Source organism: Musca autumnalis, unplaced genomic scaffold (assembly GCF_047663935.1).
Source record: "Musca autumnalis isolate F117 unplaced genomic scaffold, ASM4766393v1 scaffold_2, whole genome shotgun sequence".
Classification (NCBI taxonomy): Eukaryota; Metazoa; Arthropoda; class Insecta; order Diptera; family Muscidae; genus Musca; species Musca autumnalis.
In genome coordinates, this window is record NW_027411755.1 from 259,617,143 (window position 1) to 259,645,091 (window position 27,949).

The window sequence follows — 27,949 nt, forward strand, 5'->3', positions numbered from 1 at the left end:
CTTAAGGCCTTGGCAACTGCGTCCGTGTGAATGCTATTCAAACCAGCTTGATATGCTTGTTGATCTAGCGGTTCTCTCCTATATCGTTGGACCCCTCCCTCTAGAGCATGGATATCCTTCCTGATCTGCCTGAATGTGTCGGGCCTACCCACAAGATGGTGATTGGGATGGCTCACACGGTAACATCTAAGCAGGTACTGCAACGAAAGCATCTCATTGTGTTGCTTTACTGAAAGAATCTTTGCCTCCTCATGTATATGGTCCACTGAAGATTTGAGGAGGCACCCTGTTGCTGTTCTCAGGGAGGCATTCTGGTAAGTTTGAATCTTTTTCCAATTCGTATCACATAATCTCGGGGACCAGACTGGCGTCGCATAGCTTACACAGACCGACCTATCGCGTTATATGTGGTCAACAAGGTTTCTTTATCTGCACCCCAAGTGCTGCCGGCTAGGGACTTGAGGACCTTGTTCCTACTTTTCAGATAGCTGTGGCGTGCGCGCACGACGTGAAAGTAGTGTCGAATGTGACCATTAAAATTTTGGGGCAGTTTGTGGTCGGAATTCTGCTACCGTCGACCCCGACATTCAATTCTCTTCCAAACTGCGCTGTCCATGTGGTGAACCGAGTGGCTGTTGATTTTGTGGCAGAAATCTGCATATTCCTCGAATGGAAAAAGGTGGTAAGATCGGTTAAATAGCTGTTCAGTCTCTCACAGATGTCATCAGGATAGGTACCCGACGCCAGGATCGTGCAATCATCCGCATACGTTACGATTTCGATGCCGTCTGGAGGAGGCGGAATACAGGAGAGGTAGAGGTTAAATAGTTCCGGAGATATCACCCCACCTTGGGGAACTCCCTGTTTCACTCTACGGGGTTTCGACTTTTTGTTCCTGAATTCCACGTACGACTCGCGTCTACACATATAATTGACTATGCAACGTTTCACGCTTGGCCGGAGGGTTGTCTGCTCAATGTCCTCAAACAGCGTGGACTGCCTGACTGTATCAAAGGCTTTTGATAAGTCAAGCGCCACCATCACTGTTCTATCGCACGGCCGTCTCTGGTTGAGTCCTTGACAAATATGTGTGGTAATGGCGTGCAGCGCAGTTGTCGTGCTGTGCTGCTTACGGAATCCATACTGATGATCGGCAACTTGATAGCTATATTCACTTTTGCTGGCATCCTTACCGGGCTTCCGTAGTGGGACCACCCTGCCCATTTTCCAGACTTCGGAAACAATGAGGGTGGATAGCGACAAGTTGAGAACTTTAGTGAGATACTCCACTCCCGGTTCATCCAGCTGCTTCAGCATTACCATGGAGATTCCATCACGGCCCAACGCTTTGGATGATTTAGCATTCCTGATGGCATTGGCAACATCATCCATTGTAAACTGTGGTGGTTCCTCCTCGGCAGGAAGAGAACTGATGCGACGTAATACTCTTCTCTTCGCCCTGTCGCTCGACAAACTGTCGATTGAAATAACTTGTGCACCTCTTCGGGTCAGTCAAAGTAACGTCGCCAAACATGACTGAGGTTCTATCTTCCCTTCTTCCATGGTTCGAGAGTGACTTAGCCGTTGCCCACAATTCACCTATACCGGCTACAATGTTGCAACTCTTCAGATGATTTAACCCCTTATTCCGCTTATGCTCGCCGACCAGCCTGTTAACTTCCAGTGTCAGCTCCCTGACTCTGGGGTCATTGGGGTTGGTTCGGCGGAGCTCATCACGCTCATTTGCTAATCCCGTCGCCTCTGCTGGGAAGTTTGGTGTTACTTAGGGTATTCGACCAGCAGGGATATGGCGAGCGGCTGCAGCAGTGATGATGTCTCGGAACGTCCTTTTCGCTACCCGAACATCAGAAGGATTGGGCAGTTCTCTGAAGCGGTGATTGGTGAACTCTCTGAAACCCGGCCAATCAGCTTTCTTATGATCGACGAATGTGCGGCGTTCAGAGGTAATAAAATCAGGTGGTCTGCTAATGGAGACTATTATGGGGAGATGGTCTGATCCAAGGGAAATGACGGGTTGCAAGGTTATGTCTCGCGTGCTGTGACACTCTCCACTAATTCTGGTAGGGGCGTCCTCACTGACCGTGCAAAACGTAGAGCTGTCAATCTGCTCAGCCAGCGCTGTACCTCTCTGGTCGTTTCCGAGGGCCGAATGCCACATCTCATGATGCGCATTAAAGTCCACCAGGACCAGACGATTATGACCTTCCAAAAGCGGGCTAATGTTAGGCACGTAATCTGAGATACAGCTATTTCTCGGCGTGGTGTATACGTTCAGCAACTCTAACTCGTCAGTTCCACACCTGACTGCTACCCCCATACATTCCATGTACGGGTGATTAGAGACAGGCTCAAACGAGATTGGACAGACTGGTGCAATAGAAAGCTAAGTTGTTGTTCAGCTTGGTTTCTTGTACCGTAGCGACCTTGATATTCCCCCGACTCATGAAATCTACTATTTCCTCGATCTTACCTCGGAGTCCATTGTAATTAAATTGCAAAAAGGATGCATTTTCGGGATTGGGACAACAACGGCTGGTGTTAAAGGCTGCATGTGCGGTTGTTGTCGAGGGGACTGCGGGGGAGTCTCATAATCAGACGACGAGGGATTTTCGTAATCCGATGACGACTCACTGGGGACTGTATTCACACAGCATGCAGCAACATAGTCCCTGTCGTAGTCCCTCACATGGACAAGTCCAGAGCAACCCCTTAGATGCACCCGCTCCTGACATCTATTGCATCTCACCGAAGGCTGGATGTGGGTGAAGATGCGGATGTGACAAACCGAGCACAAATATATTGATCCTGGGTTTTCCTCCATTCCGGCACGAACCAACAGAATTCGGAGCAGGCATTCCGGGATATGCTGCTCCAACACAGAAAAACGAAACAAATACAAACAACAATGATGTTGTGTAGTTCCGGGTCAATCCGGTACGAAAGAACCCGCTGCCGTGGGAAAGAACCCGCTTGTGTCATTAGGGGGCACCTTGTTGCAGTCCTTAAGGCGATATTTTGGCAGGTTTGAATATTTTTCCATTGCGTCGCGCAAACATTTATATACCACACTGTTGGCGCATAGCTTATTACAGACCGGTCTATTGCTTTGTAAGAGTCAACAATGTTTCTTTTGGCAGTGGCGCAGACGACTTAAATATGGTATCGAACATTACACCCAATATCTTGGGGTAGTTAGTGCAAGCAATTTACTTAGTCCATCCACTTCTTGCTCTTATGCTGTCCTACTAGCCTGTTGACTTCAGGAGTAAGTTCCCTAATTCTTAGGCCTTCAGGGTTCGTTCGACGATGCCCATCACGCTCATTTGATAGTCCCGTCGCCTCTTCTGGGAAATGTTACCTAATATCGAGTATTATACCAGTGGGTATGTAGCGACTGCATCTAAGATTAAGTCCCGAAAAATTCTCTCTGAACCCTTTTCAATGGTTTGGAGAAGTACCGCGGTCAGAGGTTATGAGATCATGTGGTCTGTTAACGGATACAATGGTCATGTCTGGCGAGATGTGGCAAACTCCTCTAATATTCGTGGAAGAGTCGTCGTTCACCCTGCAAAATGTGGAGTTATGACTTTGTTCGGCCAGGGCCCTCTTGTTATTGTCTAGAACGGAATGTCAAGGCTCATAATGAGCATTGAAGTCACAAAGCACTTAACGGTTATTGCCTTCTAAAAAACGAACTAATATCAGGCATATAACGCAGGGCACAACTATTCGTCAGCGGTACGTACACAAGTAACAACTCTACCTCGGCAGTCCCACACTTTACTGCTACATTCTATGTATGCGGACTAATGTTGCAGAGATCGTTGGTATTTAATTGCAGGAGCGATGCATTCTCGGGTTTGCGTTTGCTGTGTGTGCGGGGGTGTCTCATTCTCACTTTTGAAGGGAGTGGCCGAATTGGTCCATACTTTACACGTCCTAATATATCTACCAGATATAGATCAGGTTCAAATATGGACTATATTTGTGCACTTCATCCAGTACCTCCGAAACAAAATTTCGGATAAGTTTACTTTAAGACCTGCTATCGAATCACTTTGATTTTTGTTGAAGCAACTTGCATTCGCTGCCTCAATTACGATGGTAAAAGTTTTTTAGGGGCAAATCCACACTTCTTGAGCAAACAGCCCAAAGGGTGTAAAAACCTCCTCTGACACCATATGTAGTGGCTGGAGATCCATTTCCATAAGGGTCAATGTCGATCCGTTCCTTTAAGTATATCCTCCGCAAAACGTTTGCTCTTTAATCCTAATCAACATTTTTGTCGTTTCATACGCCCAAAATTTTCAAAACTCTCTAAATACATAAGTTTTTTGGGAAAAATTGTTTCAATATACACACGCTGAGGGTATATCTCTGTCAGTCAAGCCGACTGATACTTTTTTACTTGTTGAATGGACGGAATCGGTTACTCTATTCGAGACTTATTGTGTATGTCCTTTTTACGCGAAGCCCATACTCCTCATGATTAAATATATAAAATTCCTGCCAATATGTTCTTACCTACTTAGGTGGCCCCACACAAAACGTTTGTCTCATAAACAGACATCGGAAGAAATTTCCAATACTTCCGATCTTATACTTTGTCTGTCTAATATGGAATACTTTTCCTTTTGATATTTTTCGCCCGATTACAAATATTTAAATATCCCTGCGACTACCGATTTACCACTTTCATTTACAAATTCTTATACATTTTGAAAAGACTGTCTTAGGAAGAAACATTGCCGTAAACTTGTTGCAACTTGATTTCTTTCTCCTCCCTTTAGACTGTTTTTGTCTGTACTATGTCTATAATTTCCTGTTTCTATTTCTGAATGAAAAAAACATCACACACTCTTTCTTTCTTTGTAATGCTACACCAACACACGTCAAAAAATCTTTAAAAAATAAAACACTATAAAAATCGGTTTCCTTTTAGAGTGCAAAATTAGAAAGCAATTTAAAAAAAATACGAACTCTCTCTCTCTCAACTGTTTGAACTACTTGTGTATCTTCAAAACCTAAATGTCGTCTATGACTTCTATTTCAAATAAAATTTTAAATCCTTGATAAGTTTGGTTTATTTTTTGTGTAATTTTTTTTAGTTTAAAAAAATTGGTCTTTAATTTTTATAATTTCTATTTGAGTTTCGAAAAAAATATGCAAAACTTATTTTATTTAAATTTTTATTTCTTTTTTAATTTTAGCGCGCCCATCATAGTCACAATGTTTAACAAACAAAACAAAACCAAACTGCATACTTACAAACATTCTCATTCAACAAAATATACATACATACATATGTATGTATACTCCTACAAACATATTTACATATCATTACAAAAACAGCAAAACGCCTCTCCACAGTCACCCAACCACTTGTTTATGTTCCCTGCTCCAGCTACCAATTTAAACAAATTCTGGTTAATTTCCGTACGCTACCATCACATCTTTGTGTGTGCCACTTTGGTTTTTGTGGTATTTCCTTTCTGTTTTTTTTCTTTTTGTTTCTTTTGGGTTTTTTTCTTCGTCTCTTTCTTCTTTGTTTTCCTATCTCTGTGTGTGTGTTTTGCGGTGTTTTGGTTGCATCTTCATAGCTTGCAGGTCCGTTCCCTTGCCCATGATCTATCCTTACGTTTACCTGTGGATGCTTTCAAGGGTTCTCATGATGTTGGCCAACGTTTGGGTGGTGGCTATGCCGGTCTATGTTTGGGCGATCCTGATATCGGTGAACTGACAATATCGGAAATGAGTCCTGAAGACATTCGAGCTGAACTCAAAAGGTAAGAAATATGCAGATATTTTTGAGTAAACGATTGCTGTGGCATAGATTCAAAATAAAATAAACAAATTTGGAAAATCACTGATTTAATTCCACGTTTGTTTTGTTTCTATTTTGAAATTATCCCACCGCCAATATAATTCTGAAATTTTTACTCTAATCCCACAATGTAATCAAATCCATTTTGCTTTCCTTTCCAGACTGTATACCCAATTAGAAATATTGAAAAATAAAACTTTACGCCAGGATAATCCACATATCAGTAAAAGACGTGGTGGACGTAAAGCCGGCCATAGACGTTTCTCTCTCCAGGTAGGCCAGACCACACCCGACTTATTGTTATTAAAAAAGTAGTTGAGTTGATTTGAGTTTATATTAATTCTTTGTATATAAATCTTAATTATACAAATATTTATTCAAAGAATTATCTTTTTATATTGAGTATTTAATATACCGTTAATGAAATTGTTTATCAGAGACCTCCCATAGGCTATACTCGTATATAGTACCCCGTCCATAGTATACAAAAAATGTTGACCTTTTCAAACGTAAATTATTTGTAAATCATGTTTTCAAATTCTATTTAATTAGGTATTTATTGAAATGAACACAAATTATGAATAAATTTGTATATTGTAAATATTAGGGTGTAATCGCGTTTTTATATGCAATATGTGATTTGGTTCGTTTGAAATTGCGTGAATATTTGGTTAAGATGAAAGAACTACCTTATCGTTATGCTAAATCACCTGGCCGCCTTGAAAACAGAACATCTTTTAAATCCATCATCATTTTTTGACATTAGTCCACGTTCTAGTATGGCCCCTACACATACCCATTGTCTGCTCCGAATATGCGGGTCTGTTCCGTTTGGCAGATCCGCCTCCACCACATATCAACATCTGTGAGTGCACTTCCGAGGCGATTCAGGCCTTAAGGCCTCGACACATAAGAAGCATGGCATTCTTGCTTAAGTCATATCTGATAAAACACTAAAGACCTAGTTCGACCTAATATAAAGATTTCAGAATCACATTTGAATTAGGTCGAACTTGGTCTTTAGTCTTTTACCAGATATGACTTAAGCAAGAATGCCATGCTTCTTATGTGTCGGGGCCTTAAGGGCTCGTCACATAAGCGGCATGGCTTGTTAAGTCAGCATCATCGGCTGGCATATTCGTAAATGAACAAAAGGAAAACAAGTAAAAAAGCATTAAGTTCGGCCGGGCCGAACTTTTCATACCCTCCACCATAAAATATTCTGAACTAAAATGGAATAATTACTTTTCATTCCTGTCCCCAACTTTAAGTGGGTACGTTAAAATGTCAGATAATGTTTATGTACATTTATGCTTCATTCGGGAGGCCCTTTTTATGGTGCCTATATCTAACTATGTATGTTGACAATTTTTGGTGGGCTAGAAATTGGGAGGTACTGTTATATAGGGGTTATAATAAAACATGGGCCTAATAACTCCAAATTCGGTTAAAAAATTTAGCTAGAATCTTCAAAATATCGAAAATCGGTACATAACGTGGGAACTTCAAATGTCATTAACAGCTACATAGTTCGGAGGTATCTGGGCTATACGAAAATATGAACTTAAATGAACCGTTATATGGGGGCTATATCAAAACGTGGACCTATGTCCACAACTTTTGTTATATAAATTTATTGACACTTAAGAAACCTAAATGTCAAATTATAGCTATATCGGTCTGAAAATGTAGCTAAAAACATCAAAACACCGTAAATCGGGGGGCACCGTTATATGGGGGCTATACCAAAACGTGGACCTATGTCCACAACTTTTGTTATATAAGTTTATTGACACTTAAGAACGCTAAATGTCAAATTATAGCTATATCGGTCTGAAAATGTAGCTAAAAACATCAAAACACCGTAAATCGGGTGGCACCGTTATATGGGGGCTATACCAAAACGGGGACCTATGTCCACAACTTTTGCTATATAAGTTTATTGATACATAAGAACCCTAAATGTCAAGTTATAGCTAAATCGGTCTGAAAATGTAGCTAAAAACGTCAAAATACCGCAAATCGGGGGGTGCCGTTATATGGGGGCTATACCAAAACGTGGACCTATGTCCACAAGTTTTGTTATATATGTTTATTGACACTTAAGAACCCGAAATGTCAAATTATAGCCAAATCGGTCTGAAAATGTAGGTGAAAACGTCAAAATACCGTAAATCGGGGGGTACCGTTATATGGGGGCTATACCAAAACGTGGACCGATATATCCCATCTTCGAACTTGATCTTCCGACGGCTAAAAAAATGGTATTCCCCAATTTTCAGCGAAATCGGTCAACAAATGCGACCTGTACGTTGCGAACGGACGGACGGACGGACATGCATAAATCGACTCAGAAAGTGATTCTATGTATATCCCTAGAAGGAACTATGGGTCTATCTCGCTTCCTTTTGTATGTTACATACAAATGCACTAACACATAATACCCCTTACCACATAGTGGTGTAGGGTATAATGATAACATAGTTACCATATGTTACCATTTTCCTTTTGTTCAATTACCAAATATCTTAGCCGATGACTTCAGCCAGCCAGAAATCCTCTTATGTGACGAGGCCTTTAGACTCCAGGACTTTTGCGATAGGAGTTATGCTTCTTCACCACTGTCTCCCCAACAACAACAAACCCCACAACATCCGGGTTCCGGCAAGTGGCTGCCACCAACCTCAGTGTGCATATGTATGTATTTGTATCGTTTTTCTGTATTGGTAGGGAAGGAGGAAAACCATGGACCAATATATTTGAGGTCGGTTTGTCGCAGCCGAATCTTCACCCAACCGTCGCTGAGATACATAAGGCTTGTGCTGGACTTTTTCATGTGAGGGACTACGACAGGAACTATATTGCTGCATGCTGCGTGAACACAGCCCCTAGGGAGTCGAAACTCCACGCAGTCTCCCAAACAGCAACCGCACACAGCATTTAACACGAATCTCCCCCGAGGTAAGATCGAGGAAATAGTTGACTTCACGAGTCCGAAGAAGACCAAGATTTCGACGGCGCAGGAAACCAAGCTCAACAACAACTGCAGCTTACAGCATTGTGGTGGTTACAATTTACGTAGGATGTGTCGCAGAGTTGGGGCGATTAGCTTTCGTTTTGCATCAGTCTGTTCAATACAGACCTATCTCGCTTGAGCCTGACTCTAATGACCCGTACATGGAATGTATGGAGGTAACAGTCAGGTGTGGAATTGTCGAGATGGAGTTGCTGAACGTATACATTCCGCGCGAGAAATAGCTGTATCTCAGATTACAAGCCCAACATTAGCAAGCTTTTCGATGGACATAATCGTCTGGTCTTGGGGGAATCTAATGCGCATCGCGAGATGTGGCATTCGGTCCTCGGAAACGACCAGAGGGTTACAGCGCTGGCTAAGCAGATTGATACCTCTACGTTTTGCTCGGTCAATGATAACGTCTCTACCAGTGTCACTGTTCGCCAGACATAATAACCATCGTGTCACCTGATCTAATAAATGACGTTACCTGGCAACCGCTCATTTCTCTTGGATCAGACCATATCACCATAATTGTCTCCATTGGCAGACCGCCCAATTTCATCACCTCTGAACGCCGCACTTTCGTCAATCATGGGAAAGCTAATTGGCAAAACTTCAGGAAGGCCATTAATAACCGCTTCAGAGCTTTACCCAACCCTTCTGTTGTCCGGGTAGCAGAACGAACGTTCCGAGACATCATCACTGCTGCAACCGCATGCCATATACCTGCTGGTCGGGAGCTGTCACTAGAAGTTAACAGGTTGGTCGGCGAGACCATCTGCTGCAGCCGCACGTCATATACCTGCTGGTCGGAAGCTGACACTAGAAGTTAATAGGTTGGTCGGCGAGCACAAGCGGAACAAGTGGTTAAATCATTTGAAGTTGCAACATTGGAGCCGGTATGAATGAATTATGGCCAACGGTTAAGTCACTCTCGAACCCTGGAAAGAAGGAAGTTAGGACCTCAGTCACGTTTGGCAACGTTACGCTGGCTGACCCGGAGAGGTGCGCAAGTTATTTCAGACGACAGTTTGTCGAGCAACCTGGGAGTGACAGGGCGCGTCAAATCTCTTACTGACGAGGATAAACCACCATCAGGCACGCTAAATAATCAAAAACGTTGAGTCCCGATAGAACCTAAATGGTAATGCTGAAACAGCTAGATGAGCGGGAAGTAGACTATCTTATTAAAGTTCTCAACCTGTCGCTAACCACCCACATCGTTCCCGGAGTCTGAAAAACGGGCAGGGTGGTCCCGCTTCTGAAGCCAGACAAGGAAACCAGCAAACGTGAATCGTACAGACCGATTTCGCTTTTGTCGCCCGTGGCAAAGACCCTTGAGGCCTTAGTCTTCCCCAGCGCAAAAAATATTTATCCAGTTGCCGCAGCACAGCACGACAAGATCGCTGCATGCCATATCCACACATATCAGTCGAGGACTCAACCAGAGCAGGCCGGGTGACAGAACAATGATGGGGACACTTGACTTATCAAAAGCCTTTGATACTGTCAAGCACTCCACGCTGTTTAAGGATATCGAGCGGACAATTCTCCGGCCAAGTATGAAACGTTGGATAATCAACTATATGTGTGGTCGCCAGTCATACGTGGAATTCAATAACAAGAAGTCCAACCTCAACCTATCCTGTATTCCGTACCTGCAGACGGCATTGATATCGTAAAGAATGCGTATGATTGCACGATCTTGGCTTCGGGTACCTATTTCACCGATCTTACCACCATTTTCCACGCGAGTATTATGCAAATATCCGCTACTAAATCTACGGCCACTATGTTCACCACATGGACGGCACAGGTGAGAAGAGAGTTAAATGTCATGGTCGATGGTAGTAGAATTCCGACCACAAACTGCCCCAAATTTTTAGGGGTAATATACAGGGATGCCAACTGTTCCTAAGTAAAAATCGCTACAGCCACATACGCACCATAGGTCTGTGGTTTTTGTACGTCAAAAATCACCACAAGTAGCGGGAAAACCACCAACTTGGCACCCGCTATCTGCGACAAACTGAAACGTAGGTCCACAAGTATCTAGCCGTCAGCACTTGTTGTGCAGATAAAGAAACCTTGTTAGTCACATATAACGCGATAGGTTGGTCTGGCGCCAGTTTGGTCCCCGAATTTATGTGATACGCATTGGAATAAGATTGAAGCTTGTCAAAATGCCGTCCTGAGAACAGCAACAGGGTGCCTCCTCAAGTCTTCAGTGGACCATCTACATTAGGAGGCAGAGATTCTTCGAGTAAATAAAAAATGAGATGCTGTCGTTGCAGTACTTGCTCGGATGTTACCGTGAGAGCCCTCCAAATCACAATCTAATGGGTAGACCCAGCACAGTCAAATCAAGGAGAATATACACGATCTGGAGGCAGAGGTCCAACGATACAGGAGGCGTTCTCTCTCAGCAGTTGCTAAGGCCATAAACAAATATAGTGTGAATAAAGTCCTCGGTGTACATCCCCCATCGCAGCTGAGGAGCGTCAGCTGCCACGACCACGACCAGAGTAGTTTTAGCTCAACTACGCTCAGGATATTACTGTCGCTTAAATTCATATTGGGCAAGTATCGATAGCACCGTTCAAAACATCTGCCCAGCATGCGGCATGGGCCCGCACAACACACTGCACCTTTTCAACTTCCCTGCCAAACCTACTCATCTAACGCCAGTGGATCTGCGGTTACATCCCATCGAACCAGCCACTTTCACGGAACTAGAGCGAGACCCAGTGTCAGATTAAGCATAAGAACGAACACACAACCATACAAAAATAAACACTGTTACAACAACAACAAGTCTTTATTTTTGACATTTCATATAGCAATAGCCCGATCTGTGGTAAACTATGCGGTGCCAGTGAGGACATTCCAGAATGTCGACCTGGGGACCCTCCTCAGTAGGAGAAAAAGATTTTATCGGTACATCAACACAACGAGATGTTGTCGATACTGTACCTCCTTGGGTGTTACTGCCGTGAGCATCCCTGCCACAATATAGTGTACATGCTTCTCCCACCCAGTTACGGCAGGAGACATTTTCATGAGAGAGAGGGGTACAAAGATACAAACGAGAACCTCTAGATCAGGGGTGCTCAGAATGGTTCGTGTATTAGTAGTGGTAAGACACTCTCCCCATTACTAAGCAATGGCAAATGAGAAAAAAGAGAGAATACGTGTGGTTTGTTTTAACGCTACCGTAAGGAAGTGATCACCAATGCTCTAGATCAACTAGCCTATCAGACAAGGTTGAATAGCATTCACACTAAAGCCGAAAACACAATCACCGTTTGAGTAAAATTTTGCGTCATTTCTAGTAAAAGAATAAAGAAATAATAAATTCGAATTTGGCTGCACTTTTTCCTGTATTATTCTACCATAAATGACGCAAAACTTTACTCAAACGTTGATTGTGTAGTTGCAGCTCAAGAACGTCAGCTGCCAAGGCAAACACGAGTGGTTTTAGCACAATTAAGATCGGGGCGGGTGACGTAGGGGATGGAAGATACCAAGGAACGGTTCTGACCGGCTTTAACATGGCAAAGCCCAGGATTTATCTTGGTCCCTCTTTCATCTCAAGTGGACACTGACCTCCCAGTGGTGTCACCTGGGGAACTGCCTTTAACACCCGTTAAAGGTAGTGAGCTAACATGTGCCGCGCGTTCACCCATAAGAACGTTAAAAACTTGGGGTTGGGCGTCGGGTTAGTAACCCTCCCCTAGAAAAAATAGCCTACTATGAAAAAACGAAAGAAAAGAAAAACAAACCCCTCTAAAGTTGACGAACCCCGCAAACGTTTTAAGCACCATGATCAGCGAATCTGCACCTGGAATGTTCGCACTCTTTATAGAAAAGGTGTAGTTTACGCATTGGCAGATGTACTTGAAAAGTACAAGGCCGACATTACTGTCATACAGGAAATACGATGGATTGGGAAAGCCGTCACAACAACACCTAAAGGTGACGCACTGTATTATGAGACAAAGCATGAGTTTGGTTGCGGATTTGTAGTTGGTCGGAGGTTAAAACATCTGGTCTCCAGCTTCACCCCAGTGAATGAAAGACTCGCTGCAATTCGATTAAAAGCTAAATTCTTCAACATCAGCTTTATTTGCGCTCATGCTCCCACTGAAGACAAGGACGAACAGACCAAAGATATTTTTTACGAGCGCTTAGAAGAAACTTATGACCGTTGCCTTGCCCATGACATTAAAATTATACTAGGCGATTTTAATGCCAAAATTGGAAAGGAGAATATCTTTGGCCCAACAGTCGGGAAATTCAGTCTCCACAGTGAAACATCTGACAATGGTATGAGGCTGATAGACTTTGCAGCTGCATGAAACATGGTAGTTAGCAGTACCAGATTTAAGCATCTCGATATTCATAAGGGCACCTGGCTGTCGCCAGATCAAAGAACAAGAAATCAAATTGATCACGTTGTGATAGATGGAAGACATGCATCAAGCGTGTTGGATGCACGATTGTTCCGAGGTGCAAACATAGATTCGGACCACTACCTTGTTGCAGCAAAGGTACATACCAGATTAAACGTAGCAAACAAAGTGCGAACAGACACAACACGGAAGTTGGACTTCGGTAAGCTGCAATCACAACAGGTAGCCACAGCATATTCCACTCAACTGGCCCAACTGCTTAATCAAAGCACTCCTCGTCCCGATAACATATCAGGACAATGGCAAAACATTGCCTACCTTATGCAAACAGCCGCAAAATCAGCACTTGGATACCAGAGACCTCCACCAAGGAATCCATGGTATGACCACGAGTGTCGTGCTGCTACCGAAGAGAAAAATGCGGCATATAGGGCTACTCTACAATCAGTAGCAACGCATAACGCACGAGAGAGGTATCGGGAGAAAAGCAGAGAGGAGAAACGTCTTTTCCGCAAGAAAAAGAGAGAAATGGAAAAGCGGGAGTGTGAAAATATCGAGATGTACAGGAGCCAGAATGAAGTTCGAAAATTCTACCAAAGAGTGAAACATCAAACAGATGACTTTGGAACTGGCACATCCTCTTGTAGAGACCAGCAAGGTAATCTGGTAATTGATACAGATAGTGTGCTAAGGATATGGAAAGAGCATTTTTCCAAACTGTTGGTATCCAATAGTAGCAAAGTCGACGAAGATACCACAGAACCAATCTCAGAAGATGGTATTTAATGTATACCACCCGGCCAAGATGAGGTAAAGACAGCAATAAACCGGCTGAAGAATAATAAGGCAGCAGGAGCTGATTGTCCACCAGCCGAGCTGTTTAAAACAGGAGGCGACACGCTGATAAGGTGTATGCATCACCTAGTTAGCTCCATCTGGCAGGAAGAATGCGTACCCGACGATTGGAACCTAAGCATTATCTGCCCCGTTCATAAGAAATAAGATAACACTTTATGCTCCAACTATAGGGGCATAAGTCTTCTCCATATCGCCTACAAGATAGTGTCAGGGATATTGTGCGAACGACTAAAGCCTATGGTCAACGAGATAATTGGACCATACCAATGCGGCTTTAGACCTGGAAAGTCGACCATTGACCAGATATTTACCCTGCGGCAAATCCTGGAGAAGACCCAAGAGATGCAGATCGCCACCTACCACCTTTTTGTCGATTATAGAGCAGCCTTCGACAGCCCGCTACGTTCAAAGGTATTCCAAGCCATGTCTGAATTTGGTATCCCCGCAAAGCTCATTCGGCTTTTTAAAATGACTCTAACTGACAAAAGATCTTCAGTTAAAATAGGAATGAACCTCTCCGAAGAGTTTTGTACCAAAAGTGGTTTCAGGCAAGGATACAGCCTTCAACATCCTGCTAGAAAATGTTATACGAGAGGCAAACGTCAAAAGAAGTGACATAATCTACACCGATAGCCACATTTCACTTGCTTATGTTGATGGTATAAACATCATGGGACGATCAGTAAAAAAAGTAACCGATACCTTTATGAAGGTCGAAGGAGAATCTGCTAAAGTGAGTCTGGCGGTAAACGGCGAGAAGACCAAGTTGATGGTGTCGACGCGCAATGCGTCCATTGAGATCGGACCAACTGTTGAAGTTGGTTCCTATAATTTTGAGGTACCTCGACACCGCCGTAAACACAACAAACGACATCAGTTGTGAAATAAAAAGAAGAATTGTATTGGCCAACAGATGCTACTTTGGCTTAAGTAAGCTCTTCACAAACAAAGCTACAAATCATGGTAGAACAAATACAAGGTAAAGTTAATACTACAACAAATACAACTCGAACAACAACCACAAAGGAATTTGTTTTTGTTTGTAACGTTACTGCCAGTTGTATTTGTAAACAAAAAAAGGAAATGCCTATAAATTATTGGAATTTAAAAAACTAATAATTTGTCACATTTGATTGAATATTTTGGAAAACATGAATGAAAATTCGTTACATTTTCAATTTTTATGGTTCCACATCATTCCACTAAATGCATAAATTCTCGCAGAAAGTAGAATTCTTGCAGAAAAGTTTGGGGTCGCTGGAAATTCATAGAAAAAGGAGAAGCTGTTTCAATATTTTGTTTTAGAAATCAAAGAAGCACATGTTTATTAGGGCTTTATTTTTTTAAATTTTAACAAAATACCTCACATATTAACAAACGTTGTATCGCCTCTACAAGCGGTGATTTACTGCGCGGCTTATCTTTCGAACTTGGAGGAGGTTACATATCATTGATGTGAAGAAGTCTTTCTGGGAAATGATTTTTTCCGAATGATATATTTTTTTTTCTCAAAAAATATATGTCCCTAATGTACTTCGAAATAGAAATGAATGTATAAAATGTCATATGAAATTTGACACTAACACTACAACCCAGTTCAGTCAGCTGGGTATTGCTGCTACCTTTTCTTGTTCTACCATGGCTACAAATCGTCAAGCAAAAATAAAGCTTTACAAAACACTTGGTCTGTTCCTTTACTTCTGAAAATGGCAAAACCGGCAAAAGTAGTAAAAGTTGAAAACTCCTGCCTATGAACTGTATGGTGTCTAAAGTAAAGGAACGCTTTTCGAGTAAAAAGTGGTAAAACTTGAAGATTCTTGAACGTAAAGGAACAGAGCTACTGATACTACCCGTGCTGATGTATGGTTCCGAAGCCTGGGTACTTGGGCAAGCAGATAAGGCAGTGCTTGGCGTGTTTGAGAGAAAAATTCTTCGAATGATCTACGGACCAATCTGCGTTGACGGTGAATATTGACGTCGTATGAACCACGAGCTGTATCTGCTATACAACGACATCAGTATAGATAAACGTATCGAGATGCAACGATTGCGTTGGCTAGGCCATATAATAAGAATGAGCGATGATGAACCCGCTAAAAAGGCGTATAAATTCGGGCCACACGCAGAATTGGCAGGCCAAAGAATAGATGGCGCAAACAAGTGGATGAAGAGATGACAAGGTGCGGTATTCCAGAACGCGAAGCACTAAACAGAGAGAATTGGAGATCTTTTCTTAGTTCGGTCTATGGAACAAATGTTCTGTAATGGGCCAGCTAAGTAAGTAAGATCAGGGCAACGCAGCCGCCTCAATTCGTATTGGGCACGAATTGATGACACCATACTCTGCATGTGGATGGGACCACACAAAACGCTGCATTTGTCTCCTGATTCTTTATGGACTCAGCGATTTTTTAAGCTGGACACAGAGAAACCAGAAAATATACACCACGAGCATATTTGCGTTTAAACAACAACAACCGATTGTTCACGTAAAGTTTCCAACACAAACGCAGATATAATTGCCTATACCTGCCAATTATATCTGCGTTTGTGTTGGTGATCATCCCTGAATTTTAATTGAATGATTTAGGAGATCTTGAAGAAATGACGTCATCTAAAACCAAATATTTGAAGCGTAACTTAATGAACCAAACTGTAAAGGTAGAAACACAATGAAATACGCCGCTTTATCACGCTGCCTTGCCTGAATGCCTTGCTCTCCTGCTTCATTTCTGACATAATAAAAATTAAAGAATAAAGAAGGCCGAGCAAATTTCGAACTGGGTTGCCCTTTTCTTTTCATCTTATGTACGCAAGCCTTAAAGGCAAAGTACTACGTTATTCAAATTAATTAGACAGCATTTGAATTAGGTAGTACTTGGCCTTTAATCTTTGACATGAAACTGAGCTTGAAAAAAGCGGCGCATTTCATTCTGTTCACACCTTAAAGCTGAAAACACATCCAACGTTTGAGTAATAGTACGTTTATACATATATAACTGGATTTAACAAACCCACTGGGTTTCAAATGTCAATTCCTTTGTGTATACGTCAAATGAATCCCCATTAAGAAGGTTAATCCTGCAAAAGGCTATAATATAATCATGGCCTAAAGTTTTGTGTAATTTCTGGTAGATGAACAAAAGACAAAGTGCTGCCAAGTTTCAATTTTTCTTTATTCTTATACAAGAAATGACACCATACTTTACTCAAACGTTGGATGTGTTTTCAGCTTAAAGGACATAATTTATCAAGGACTTCGAGTAGATTTATACTAGTGCTTATTACCATGATCAACCGCTCTATCACCATCTATTTGACGTAAACTGTATGAAAACAACTGTCAAATTAATCAGGTAATAAGCATTAGAATAGTTATTCTTAAAGGTTTATGTACCGAGACCTTTGGAATAGTTAAGTTTCATTTTATGTCACGCATTGACAAACATAAAGTTAAATTATATTTAACATAACAACGACGGCCAGATCAACGCTTTTCTTTCAAAAAACTTGGCATCACTTACAATATTTTCATATAGTTGTGTGATGCAATGCCCTAAACACATCCAACGTTTGAGTAAAGTTTTCTGTCATTTCTGGTAGATAAATAAAAGATAAAGTGCTGCCAAGTTTGATTTTTATACCCTCAGCATTTATGCTAACGGGGGTATATACAAGTTCATACGAGCAAAATGTGCTTCATCGAAATAATGGTTTTAGACCCCAAGTATGTTTGGACGAAATCCGTTTCAGACAATTTGGAGTCGATTTAGCAATGTCCGTTTGTCTGTATGTCTAGCTGGCTGGTGCGCACGATAACTCTCGAATGGATGAACCGATTTGGTAAAAAAATTGGCTTTCGTAATATTTTGTCCAAACTTAGTTTAAGTTCGAAATGTTCGTAAAATTTGTGCGCACTGTTACTCTTGAGAGGAGTAACCGGTTAGGTCGATACACATCGTGAAATTTCTACCAGACTTTGAAGAGGTTCCAGTGTGGACTCAATCGGTCCATTTTCGGAAAAGTTCAGTTAAGGACCTGTTCTCGAATCTCTTTGATTTTTGTGTAAAAAATTCTATTCACTGCCACGCATACGACGGAACACGTCTCATTAGGGGCAAGTCCATACTTCCTGAGAAAATAGCCTGAAAGATTAAAAAAACCCTATGACACCGTGTGTAGTGGCTGGAGCGCAAGGCAACTCTCGAACGGATTTTCCGATTTGGTCCAAAATTTGGCCTTCGTAATATTTTGTCCAAACATAGTTTAGGTTCGAACATAAGCCATATCGGTTCATTCCTTCAGGTACCGCCCCCACAAATGTTCAACAATGTTCGAAAAAATTGTTCGCACGATAACTCCTGAAGGGAGTTACCGATTTGGTCCATACTTTACATATCCTAATATATCTACCAGATATCAGGTTCGAATATGGACTATGTTTGTCCACTCCTTCGGGTACCTATCACACAAAATTACGGATAAGTTCACTTTAAGACCTGCTCTCGAATCACTTTGATTTTTTTGAAGCAACTTGCATTCGCTGCCTCAATTACGACGGTAAAAGTTTTTTCAGGGACAAGCCCATAGTTCTTGAGAAAACAGCCCGAAAGGTGTGAAAAAACCCCTATGTCACCATATGTAGTGGCTGGAAAGCGCGATAACTCTCGAACTAACCGATTTGGTCCAAAATTTGGCCTTCCTCATATTTTGTTATATTTTCAGTCCGATAGATAGGCAATACCGGTCCACAACTTCCGGTAGTTCCCCCGAATATTTAAAAAATGCCACTTAAATGGTATGCACGATATCTCTTGAACAAATTTGGTCCGAATTTGGATCTCCTAATATTTTGTCCTTACCTTAGGGTACCTCCTCCACAAAAGTTCAACATTTGTGTCTAAGGGCAATTTAAAGTCTGTTCGAAGATCCGTTGGAAATGTATACCGATGCTGTTCGTTGTCGTCCTGCTTACAATGGTATTACGTTTTCCGTGGACAAGTTCATGCTTCCTGGCAGACTGGTCCATAAGTTATACGATAACCCACTGAAATGGCTAGTGGGCGGGATATCTATCGAAAAGATATGACTCACAAAATAAGATTCACTTCCATAATGGACTATGTCGGTCCATTCCTTTAAGTGCCTCCTCTTCAACACTTTTGAACTTTAATCCTAATCCATATTCTCGCAAGTTCAAATATCACAAAAAGGCCACAAAATAATGAAAAGACCATAAATACATTCGATCTGACCGTAGATGAAAGTTTCAATTCACATAGGCTGAGGGTATATTTCTGTCGGCAAAGCCGACTGATACTTTTTTACTTGTTTTCTTTATTTTTTTATTAGAAGTGAAGCAAAACTGTGTTTTGGGCTTAACTCGTAACACAACGGAACCATTGTGCCGAGCCCTTTACAGTTATTTTTTTCAATTTGTGTGCTTTCTTCAATAGATTAAAATGATTAATAATTGGCTAATAGTAGGAACACACTTATTGTAAAGTTGTTTCTAAAGATGTAAAATAAAAAAGTATTTTGTATAAATCAAAAAATGTAAAAGTATTCCAAAAACCCCCATATAGTTAGAGAATTTTCCCCCACCCCCTTGTATTTATCCATATACATATTTAAAAGTAACTATTTTTTTACCTACACACTTATAATCAAATATAAATTATGTACATTTTCCATGTGTTGTGATCATCATTATCATCATATTCGTACTCGTATATCGATACAAATTCGTTCCCTCGCCAAATTTTTATTCAAAATAAATATGTTCCCCAACAAACCCCAGAAAAAGGGAAGCAAGGATAAGGTAAGCGCAAGTGTCTGTCTATTCATCTCAAGGAATTTCAATGCAATTAAATATCCTAAATCCCTCACACAAGAGAATAAACAATGCAAATTAAACCACCTATCCTTAGTTGTGAATTTTTAATCCATCCTCATCCCCCGCAACTACTGTTGTCGTATGTGTGTGTTTGTTTGTCTTTCCATTTCCTACTTTCCGATTAGGGAATCAACTATTTATAATTATACCTACTTGTCTTCCTTTTTGTTAAACTTCTTACAACTTCCCTAGTATCCCTTTGAATTATGTTTGTGTCCTTTTCCTTCAATTTCTGTGATATTACCTATCCCCTCTCAGCATTCTCCATTTCATAATAACAAAAAAATAATTGTATGTGTAAATTAAATAGAATTTATTAGCACGATTTCCCCCCAAATTAAAATTAACTTGGATTGTTTCACTAAATTAGGAATCTGTTTCAAAATTGATGATTTTATGATTTAGAATTTTAAAAACATAACCCTATCTGAAGCACAATGCGTTCTTTACGCATATTTCTTTACCTTGCAGAGGAGAAAAAAATACCGAAGGCGTATTTGACAGACAAAACCAAAAACTGTTTTGAAGCTTTTTTGTATGCAAAGCAAAAAAAGAAGCTTCTCTGTCAATCAAAGCCTCGAATCATAAAATTCCTCCATTATTTATTTTACATATCATTCATTAGATGATTTTCCAAAACCATACACATGTATGTGTGATAGTATTATGTCTATGTATTTATTCTTTCCTCCCACCCACAATTTACATTCCATTATATATGTGTAGTTATATAAATAAGCATGTTTCTTATAAAACAAAAACAATACTCACTTTATTGTCTTGACAATTGATATTATCTAACCTCTCATTATGCACTCGATTTAACGTGATTCCTCTCTTTCATCTCCCATAGGCCCTGAGTGCCAAGCATCGTAGTAATAAACATCATCAAGATATTGAAATTACCGAAGCGGAACCCTCACGAACGCCCGAAGATTCAGTGTGCAGTAATGAAGGACCCACAGACACCTATGCTGAGATATCCGGTATTTCACATTCCATGTTAAGTCATTCGGTTGTGTCCCATTCCATGCAATCGCATAATAAATAAGCAACTCTTTCAATGACAACCAAAACCAACAGCAACAACGGCAGCAACGGAGCATTAAACTAATTTAAAAATAAATAAAAAAAACAACAACACAATAATTATAGAAAGAAAATAATAAAAACAAAACCAAAACTATTAAATTGTAAATATACATAAAAATATATATTATACAAAATAAAAGCAAAAAAACAAAACTCATATATACATAATTACATACATACTATATGTTATATACACATACATACATACATAAAAAACAAACTTAATGTAACCATGAAAACAAAGAAGAATAAAAGTTATATAGAAAATTGTTTTGTTTTTATTTGAAAAAAAAACAAACACATAAAAAAATAATTAATAAAAAAACAAATAAAGTGGCCAGAAAATGAATTACTTTATTTTTAAAACAACCAAAAACAAAACCTATAATAACAACAACAATATTCATTGAAAATATAATAAACAAACAAAAATATACATAAATATATATAAAATATATAATAAAACAAAAAAATATTTGTATAAAACGTTTGATAATATTGAAAAATAAAAACCACAAGAAAAAATATATAAACAACAATTTACAAAAACAAATTAAATTATTTTTTTTATGTATTAAAAATACATAGAGATATAATTTCGTTTACAAACACTGTGTGGATACCGAAGCATCTACTACAATTTTAGGAATTCTCCTTCATTTTATTTTTGAGATTACGTTTTCTTGTTAATTCAAAATTCACTGAAATAAGATTTTCAAAATTAAAAATAATATTTTTTTTTATAAAAATGTAAAGCTCGTTATCGACTTCTAGAGAAGAGCTTAGGTGGTCAAATACAAAATATTTGTTCAAGTTGGCGCTTGGGGTTTTTTTATTACATAAGCCAGCATAAGGCCCGTATTCACATTTCTTTCTGGCGGATACATCACTATTTATTTGTTTACTGCTCCAGTACAAATTTTTCAAAAAAGCAGACATCTTTGACATTGGGCTATTGAGTAAAATAACAAAATTTAATAACGAATTATTTACTATGTACGTCAGGACATAACTCGTTATTCATATAACATCACAGTCATCAAAGATTATTGGGTCATAAAAAAGAAATTACACTGAGCTACACTGATGTACCAATTCGGTTTTGTCGGAATCCGCTAACCCTGCGTTTACACATGACAGGACAATTGATTACATATATTGATTGTTAAAAACCCAAACCTTGCCAGTTGCAAAATTATGAATGAAAATCATCGATTTCTTTTTGTTTTCCGTTAACATATTTTGTTATTGTTCATATTCTTTTGTTTTCAACACATTTCAATTATTATCGCACTTATTTTTGCAAAAATGCCAAAAATTTGTTAACCCGATAATGGGCAGCTGGAAGACAGCCGACAAATGTATGTAAATGTATGTTAGTAAATCAGAGTTGTATTTGAAAACAAACTGTCTGGTGTAAACGCCTAGTAACGATGAAAATACCCTGTGGTTTTTGTAGGTCACTTCGCAAAGTGATTTTAAAACGGAAAATGTAGAGTGATCGGGGTTTCTTAGATTTTCAACATTAAACGGACATAAAGGCCTGGGTACATAAGCTGCCTCGTCTGTTTACTGCCTTGCTTGCTTCTGATAAAAGAATAAAAAAGAAGAGGGCAACCTGGTTCTTTTTTATTTTTTATTATGTCAGAAATGAAGCAGGAAAGCAAGGCAATCAGTATTGGAATTCTGTAACTCATTTTTCGAGTTATCAACAAATATCGGTAAAATTAAAATGCTTATAATTTCGGTATTTAACAAAACTTTTCGTTAAGTTAACAACCAAAAAAAAACCTGTTGCTAAATCCTGCCAAACAGGAAATACGATGGAACGGGGAAGGCGTCACAACAACACCTAAAGGTGACGCACTGTATTATAGCTGCCATGACATAAAGCATGAGTTTGGTTGTGGATTTGTAGTTGGTCGGAGGTTAAAACGCCTGGTCTCCAGCTTCACACCCGTGAATGAAGGACTTGCTACAATTCGAATAAAAGCAAAATTCTTCAACCTCAGCTTTATTTGCGCTCATGCTCCCACTGAAGACAAGGACGAACAGACCAAAGATATATTTTATGAGCGCTTAGAAGAAACATATGACCGTTGTCCTGCCCATGACATTAAAATTATTCTAGGCGATTTTAATGCCAAAATTGGAAAGGAAAATATCTTTGGCCCAACAGTCGGAAAAGTCAGTGTCCACAATGAAACATCTGATAATGGCATGTGGCTGATAGACTTCGCAGCGGCAAAAAACATGGTCGTTAGCAGCACCAGATTTAAACATCTCGACATCCATAAGTATCGGGTATCGGGAGAAAAGGAGAGAGGAGAAACGTCTTTTCCGCAGGAAAAAGAGAGAGATGGAAAAGCGGGAGTGTGAACAAATCGAGATGTACAGGAGCCAGAATGAAGTCCGAAAATTCTACCAAAGAGTGAAGTATCAAACTGATGGCTTTGGTACAGGCACCCTTCTGGTATCACCCTTCTTGGTATCACCGCAAAGCTCATTCGGCTTTGTAAAATGACTTTAACTGACACGAGATCGTCAGTTAAAATAAGGAAGAACCTCTCCGAAGAATTTTGTACCAAAAGAGGTTTCAGGCAAGGAGACAGTCTCTCGTGTGATCTCTTCAACATCCTGCTGGAAAAGGTTATACGAAAGGCAAACGTCAAAAGAAGTGACACAATCTACACCAATAGCCACATGTTACTTTCTTATGCTGATGATATAGACATCATGGGACGATCAGTAAAAGAAGTAATAGATACCTTTATGAAGGTCGAAGGAGAATCTGCTAAAGTGGGTCTGGCGGTAAACGGCGGGAATACTAAGTTGATGGTGTCGACGCGCAATGTGTCCATAGAGATCGGGCCAACTGTCGACGTTTGTTCCTATAATTTTGAGGTAGTAAAAGACTTCGTCTACCTCGGCACCGCCGTAAACACAACAAACGACATCAGTTGTGAAATAAAAAGAAGAATTGTATTGGCCAACAGATGCTACTTTGGCTTAAGTAAGCAGTTTAAAAACAAAGCCACATCTCGTCAAACAAAAATAACGCTTAACAAAACACTGATACTACCCGTGTTGATGTATGGTTCCGAAGCCTGGGTACTTGCGCAAGCAGATAAGGCAGTGTTTGGAGTGTTTGAGAGAAAAATTCTTCGAAAGATCTACGGACCAATCTGCGTAGACGGTGAATATCGACGTCGCATGACCCACGAGCTGTACCTGCTATACAACGGCATCAATATAGTTAAACGTATTTAGATGCAACTATTGCGTTGGCTAGGCCATATCATAAGAATGAGCGATGATGAACCCGCTAAAAAGGCTTATAAATATGAGCCGCTTGGCCGTGCACGCAGAATTGGCAGGCCGAAGAATAGATGGCGCAAACAAGTGGATGAAGAGATAACAAGGCGCGGTATTCCAGAAAGAGAAGCAATAGACAGAGAGAAATGGAGATCTCTTCTTAGTTCGGCCTATAGAACAAATGTTCTGTAATGGCCCAGCTAAGGGGTAGTTTACACTATATGCAAATGTCATATGACATGAAATTTTCCATCGTTATATTTTCGCTAATATGTGCAATATTGGGGGCCACCGTGGTGCAATGGTTAGCAAGTCCGCCTTGCACTCAGAAGGTCTGCGGTTCGAATCCCAGGCCAAGCAACGGTGGCAAAATTCCCCCTCAGTAATGCTGGCGACATTTCCTGAGTATTTAAGCCATGAAAAACTTCTCTACAAGTGGTGTCGTAAGACACGCCGTTCGGACTCGGCAATAAAAAGTAGGTCCCATATCATTGATCCAATATGAATCGGCGTGCACTCATTGATAGGAAAGAAGTCTCCCTTGTCCCTTCAGGGATGTTGTGGGAACATATGTATGTATGTATGTATGTATGTATGTGCAATATTGGAGATTTTCCTTACGCCATTTACTCTGTGCGTCCACACCAGCAAAAATGTAATAGAATTACGTCTTCACATTGCCTGCGTGTGTAGATATGGAATGTAAGTAAGTTGCTAAATCCTACCGATAGCATCTGCGCTGTCAACTTTTATTGATACTTTTAATTCATAATTTTTTAATGTTACCGATTTTTGTCGGTACTTCAAAAAATGAGCTACAGAATTCCACTACAAGCGAGGCAGCTTATGTACTCAACCTTAACTTCTTTTTAGCAATGGATTCCTATTAACCCCAGTGCGTATGATTATTATTATAATTTTTCTAAATAATAACAATCATACGCATTGGGGTTCTAATGTTAATAAATATATATCCGGTAGTCGGATTCTCTAAGACATTCCTTGGTTACCAACAAAAGTCGGTAAAATTAAAACGCAAAATTATGAATTAAAGTACAAATGAAAGTTGACAACACTGTTGCTATCGGTAGTACTTACTAGGCGTTTACACACAGACAGTATTGGCAAGACAATAGCCCAGCCAGCATTTTTTGAAATTTTTAATCAAATTCGAGTCTTTTTTGATCCGACTGCATGATTAAAAAGCTGGAATATGAGCTCATTTTCTGATCATAAATGACTCCTTTGTCGGGAGGAAAACGTAACCTCAGGCGACTCTTCTTTTTCGAGTCGTATTTCAATCATTTATTGGTGATTTGTTGATTAATTTGGGACTCTTTTTCGAGTCTTTTTAGAGTCATGTTTATAATCGTTTACGAGTCTTTAGGGAGTCATTTATGAGTTTTTTTATTAGACGAAATAAATTAAAAGAATTTTCTTTTTATTCTTCTTTTTTTGTTCTTTCCTTTGTTGTGTTGTCTTTTCTGCTTTGCTATGACTTTTAATTATCCCCTTTACCTGAACATGTGTTGTGTTTGTCTATACTCTTAATATTATACGTTACATTTATATCAAATTTTTGTAGAAAGTGTACATGAGAATTATTTTCAACAAAACAAAAATAAAACAAACAATCAGTATTTAATCACCTATCTGTTCAAAATATGATCAGAAGATACATATTTATAATCACTTTTCAAACACCTGCATGACCCTTTTTTGATTAAGCATTTTTCAATCTTCCAGATGATTAATATGTGACAATAAATAAAAAAATGGTCACATTTTAAACACATCAATGATTTATTTGTGATTGCTACATATTTGTTGTTGTATTACAAATTGTACTTTTTTTAATCATTACAGGGAGTCACTTTCGAGTCCCTTTCTGACCATACAAGCGACTTAATCAGTTTTTGATCACCAAAAGGACTCCAAAAAGACTCCGCAATGTGATTTTTGAAAAAACAGTCTTCCAAATGCTATCTGGGAGTAAAGTTACAAACCATTTTCACCAATACTTTCATAATTTTCTCTATACATATTTAAAAATTTATAAATGTATTTGTAAAAAAGGTTTGTATTTTTGCTATTGTCTTGCCAATACTGGCATTTGTAAACGTAGGCTTAGCGATTACTTTATTTTGGATGCAAACTTACCGACAAACTTCATTAATTGACAAAATTATAAGCATTTTAGCTCTGTTCCAGAACTAAAAAGTTTTTAAAATTTTTACCACTTTTAGAAAATTTTGGGTTTACACAAAATTTATATGAAAATCGTTTACCACTTTTACAATTTTTACCACTTTATAAAGTATGGGAACATGCAATTTACCGATTGTTGTCGATAACCAAAAAATGCATTGGAGAATCCGACTACAGATCAATACTAAAACATGTGTGAATGTTTTGTTGAACAAGTAAAAAAGAATCAGTCGTCTTTGACGACAGAAATATACCCTCAGCCTATGTGAATTGAAACACTTTTTGGATATTTCAACTTGCCGACAAAAATGTAGATTAGGATTAAAGTTCAAAAGTGTTTCGGAGGAGGTACTTAAAGGAATGGACCGATAAGTCCGATCGAAGTGGATCTTATATTGGGAGTCATATTTTTTCGATAGATATCGCACCCACTAGTCATTTCAGTGAGTCATCGTATAACTTTTGGACCAGTATACCAGGAAGCATGTAAACAGGACCATATCGAACAGCATCGGTATGCATTTCCAAAATATTTTCGAACAGACCCTAAACTGCACTTGGACACAAATGTTGAACTTTTGTGGAGGAGGTATCCTAAGGAGAGGACCGATATGGGCCATTTTAAAAGTTTAACTAAATTTGGACAAAATGTTAGGAGATCCAAAGTTTGGACCAAATTGGTTGAGCGTTCATGAGACATAGTGCATATAATTTTAGTGGAATTTTTTAAATATTGGGGGAAGTACCGGAAGCTGTGGATCGGTATTGCCCATCTTCGAACTGAAACTGAAGTTTGGACAAAATATGAAGGCCAAATTTTGGACCAAATCGGTTGATCAATTCGAGAGTTATCGTGCTCTCCATCCACTACATATGGTGACATATGGGTTTTTTACACCCTTCGGGCTGTTTTCTCAAGAAATACGGACTTGCCACTAAAAAAAACCGTCGTAATTGAGGCAGGGAATGCAAGTTGCTTCAACAAAAATCAAAGCGATTCGGAAGCAGGTGGACAAATAAAGTTCATATTCGAAAATGATCTATATCTGGTAGATATATTTGGATGTGTAAAGTATGGACCAAATCGGTCACTCCCTTCAAGAGTTATTGTGCGCACAATTTTTCCGAACATTTGTGGGGGAGGTACCTGAAGGAGTGGACCGATATGGCTTATCTTCGAACTTAAACTACTTTAGACTAAATATTACGAAGGCCAAATTTTGAACCGAATCGACAGATCCGTTCGAGATTTATCTTGCGCTGGAACCACTACACACCGTATCATAGGGGTTTTTGCAACTTTC

At 39.7% G+C, this 27,949-nt stretch overlaps 1 protein-coding gene across 9 annotated transcripts in view; it reads left to right on the forward strand.

Moving 5' to 3' along the window:
- Window positions 1-21,389, forward strand: part of LOC141391927 (metabotropic glycine receptor-like) — an 86,664-nt gene extending 65,275 nt beyond the window's left edge. For 6 of the 9 annotated variants that reach the window (XM_073964661.1, XM_073964665.1, XM_073964664.1 and 3 more), the window contains 4 exons: window positions 5,629-5,807; window positions 6,007-6,118; window positions 19,935-19,955; window positions 20,884-21,389. In XM_073964661.1, the coding sequence (XP_073820762.1) occupies window positions 5,629-5,807; window positions 6,007-6,118; window positions 19,935-19,955; window positions 20,884-21,081 (510 nt within the window). In that variant the 3' untranslated portion in view covers window positions 21,082-21,389. The remainder of the gene's footprint in view (window positions 1-5,628; window positions 5,808-6,006; window positions 6,119-19,934; window positions 19,956-20,883) is intronic. The other 3 variants (XM_073964669.1, XM_073964667.1, XM_073964670.1) reach the window with 3 other exon arrangements.
- The last annotated feature ends 6,560 nt before the right edge of the window (window positions 21,390-27,949 follow it).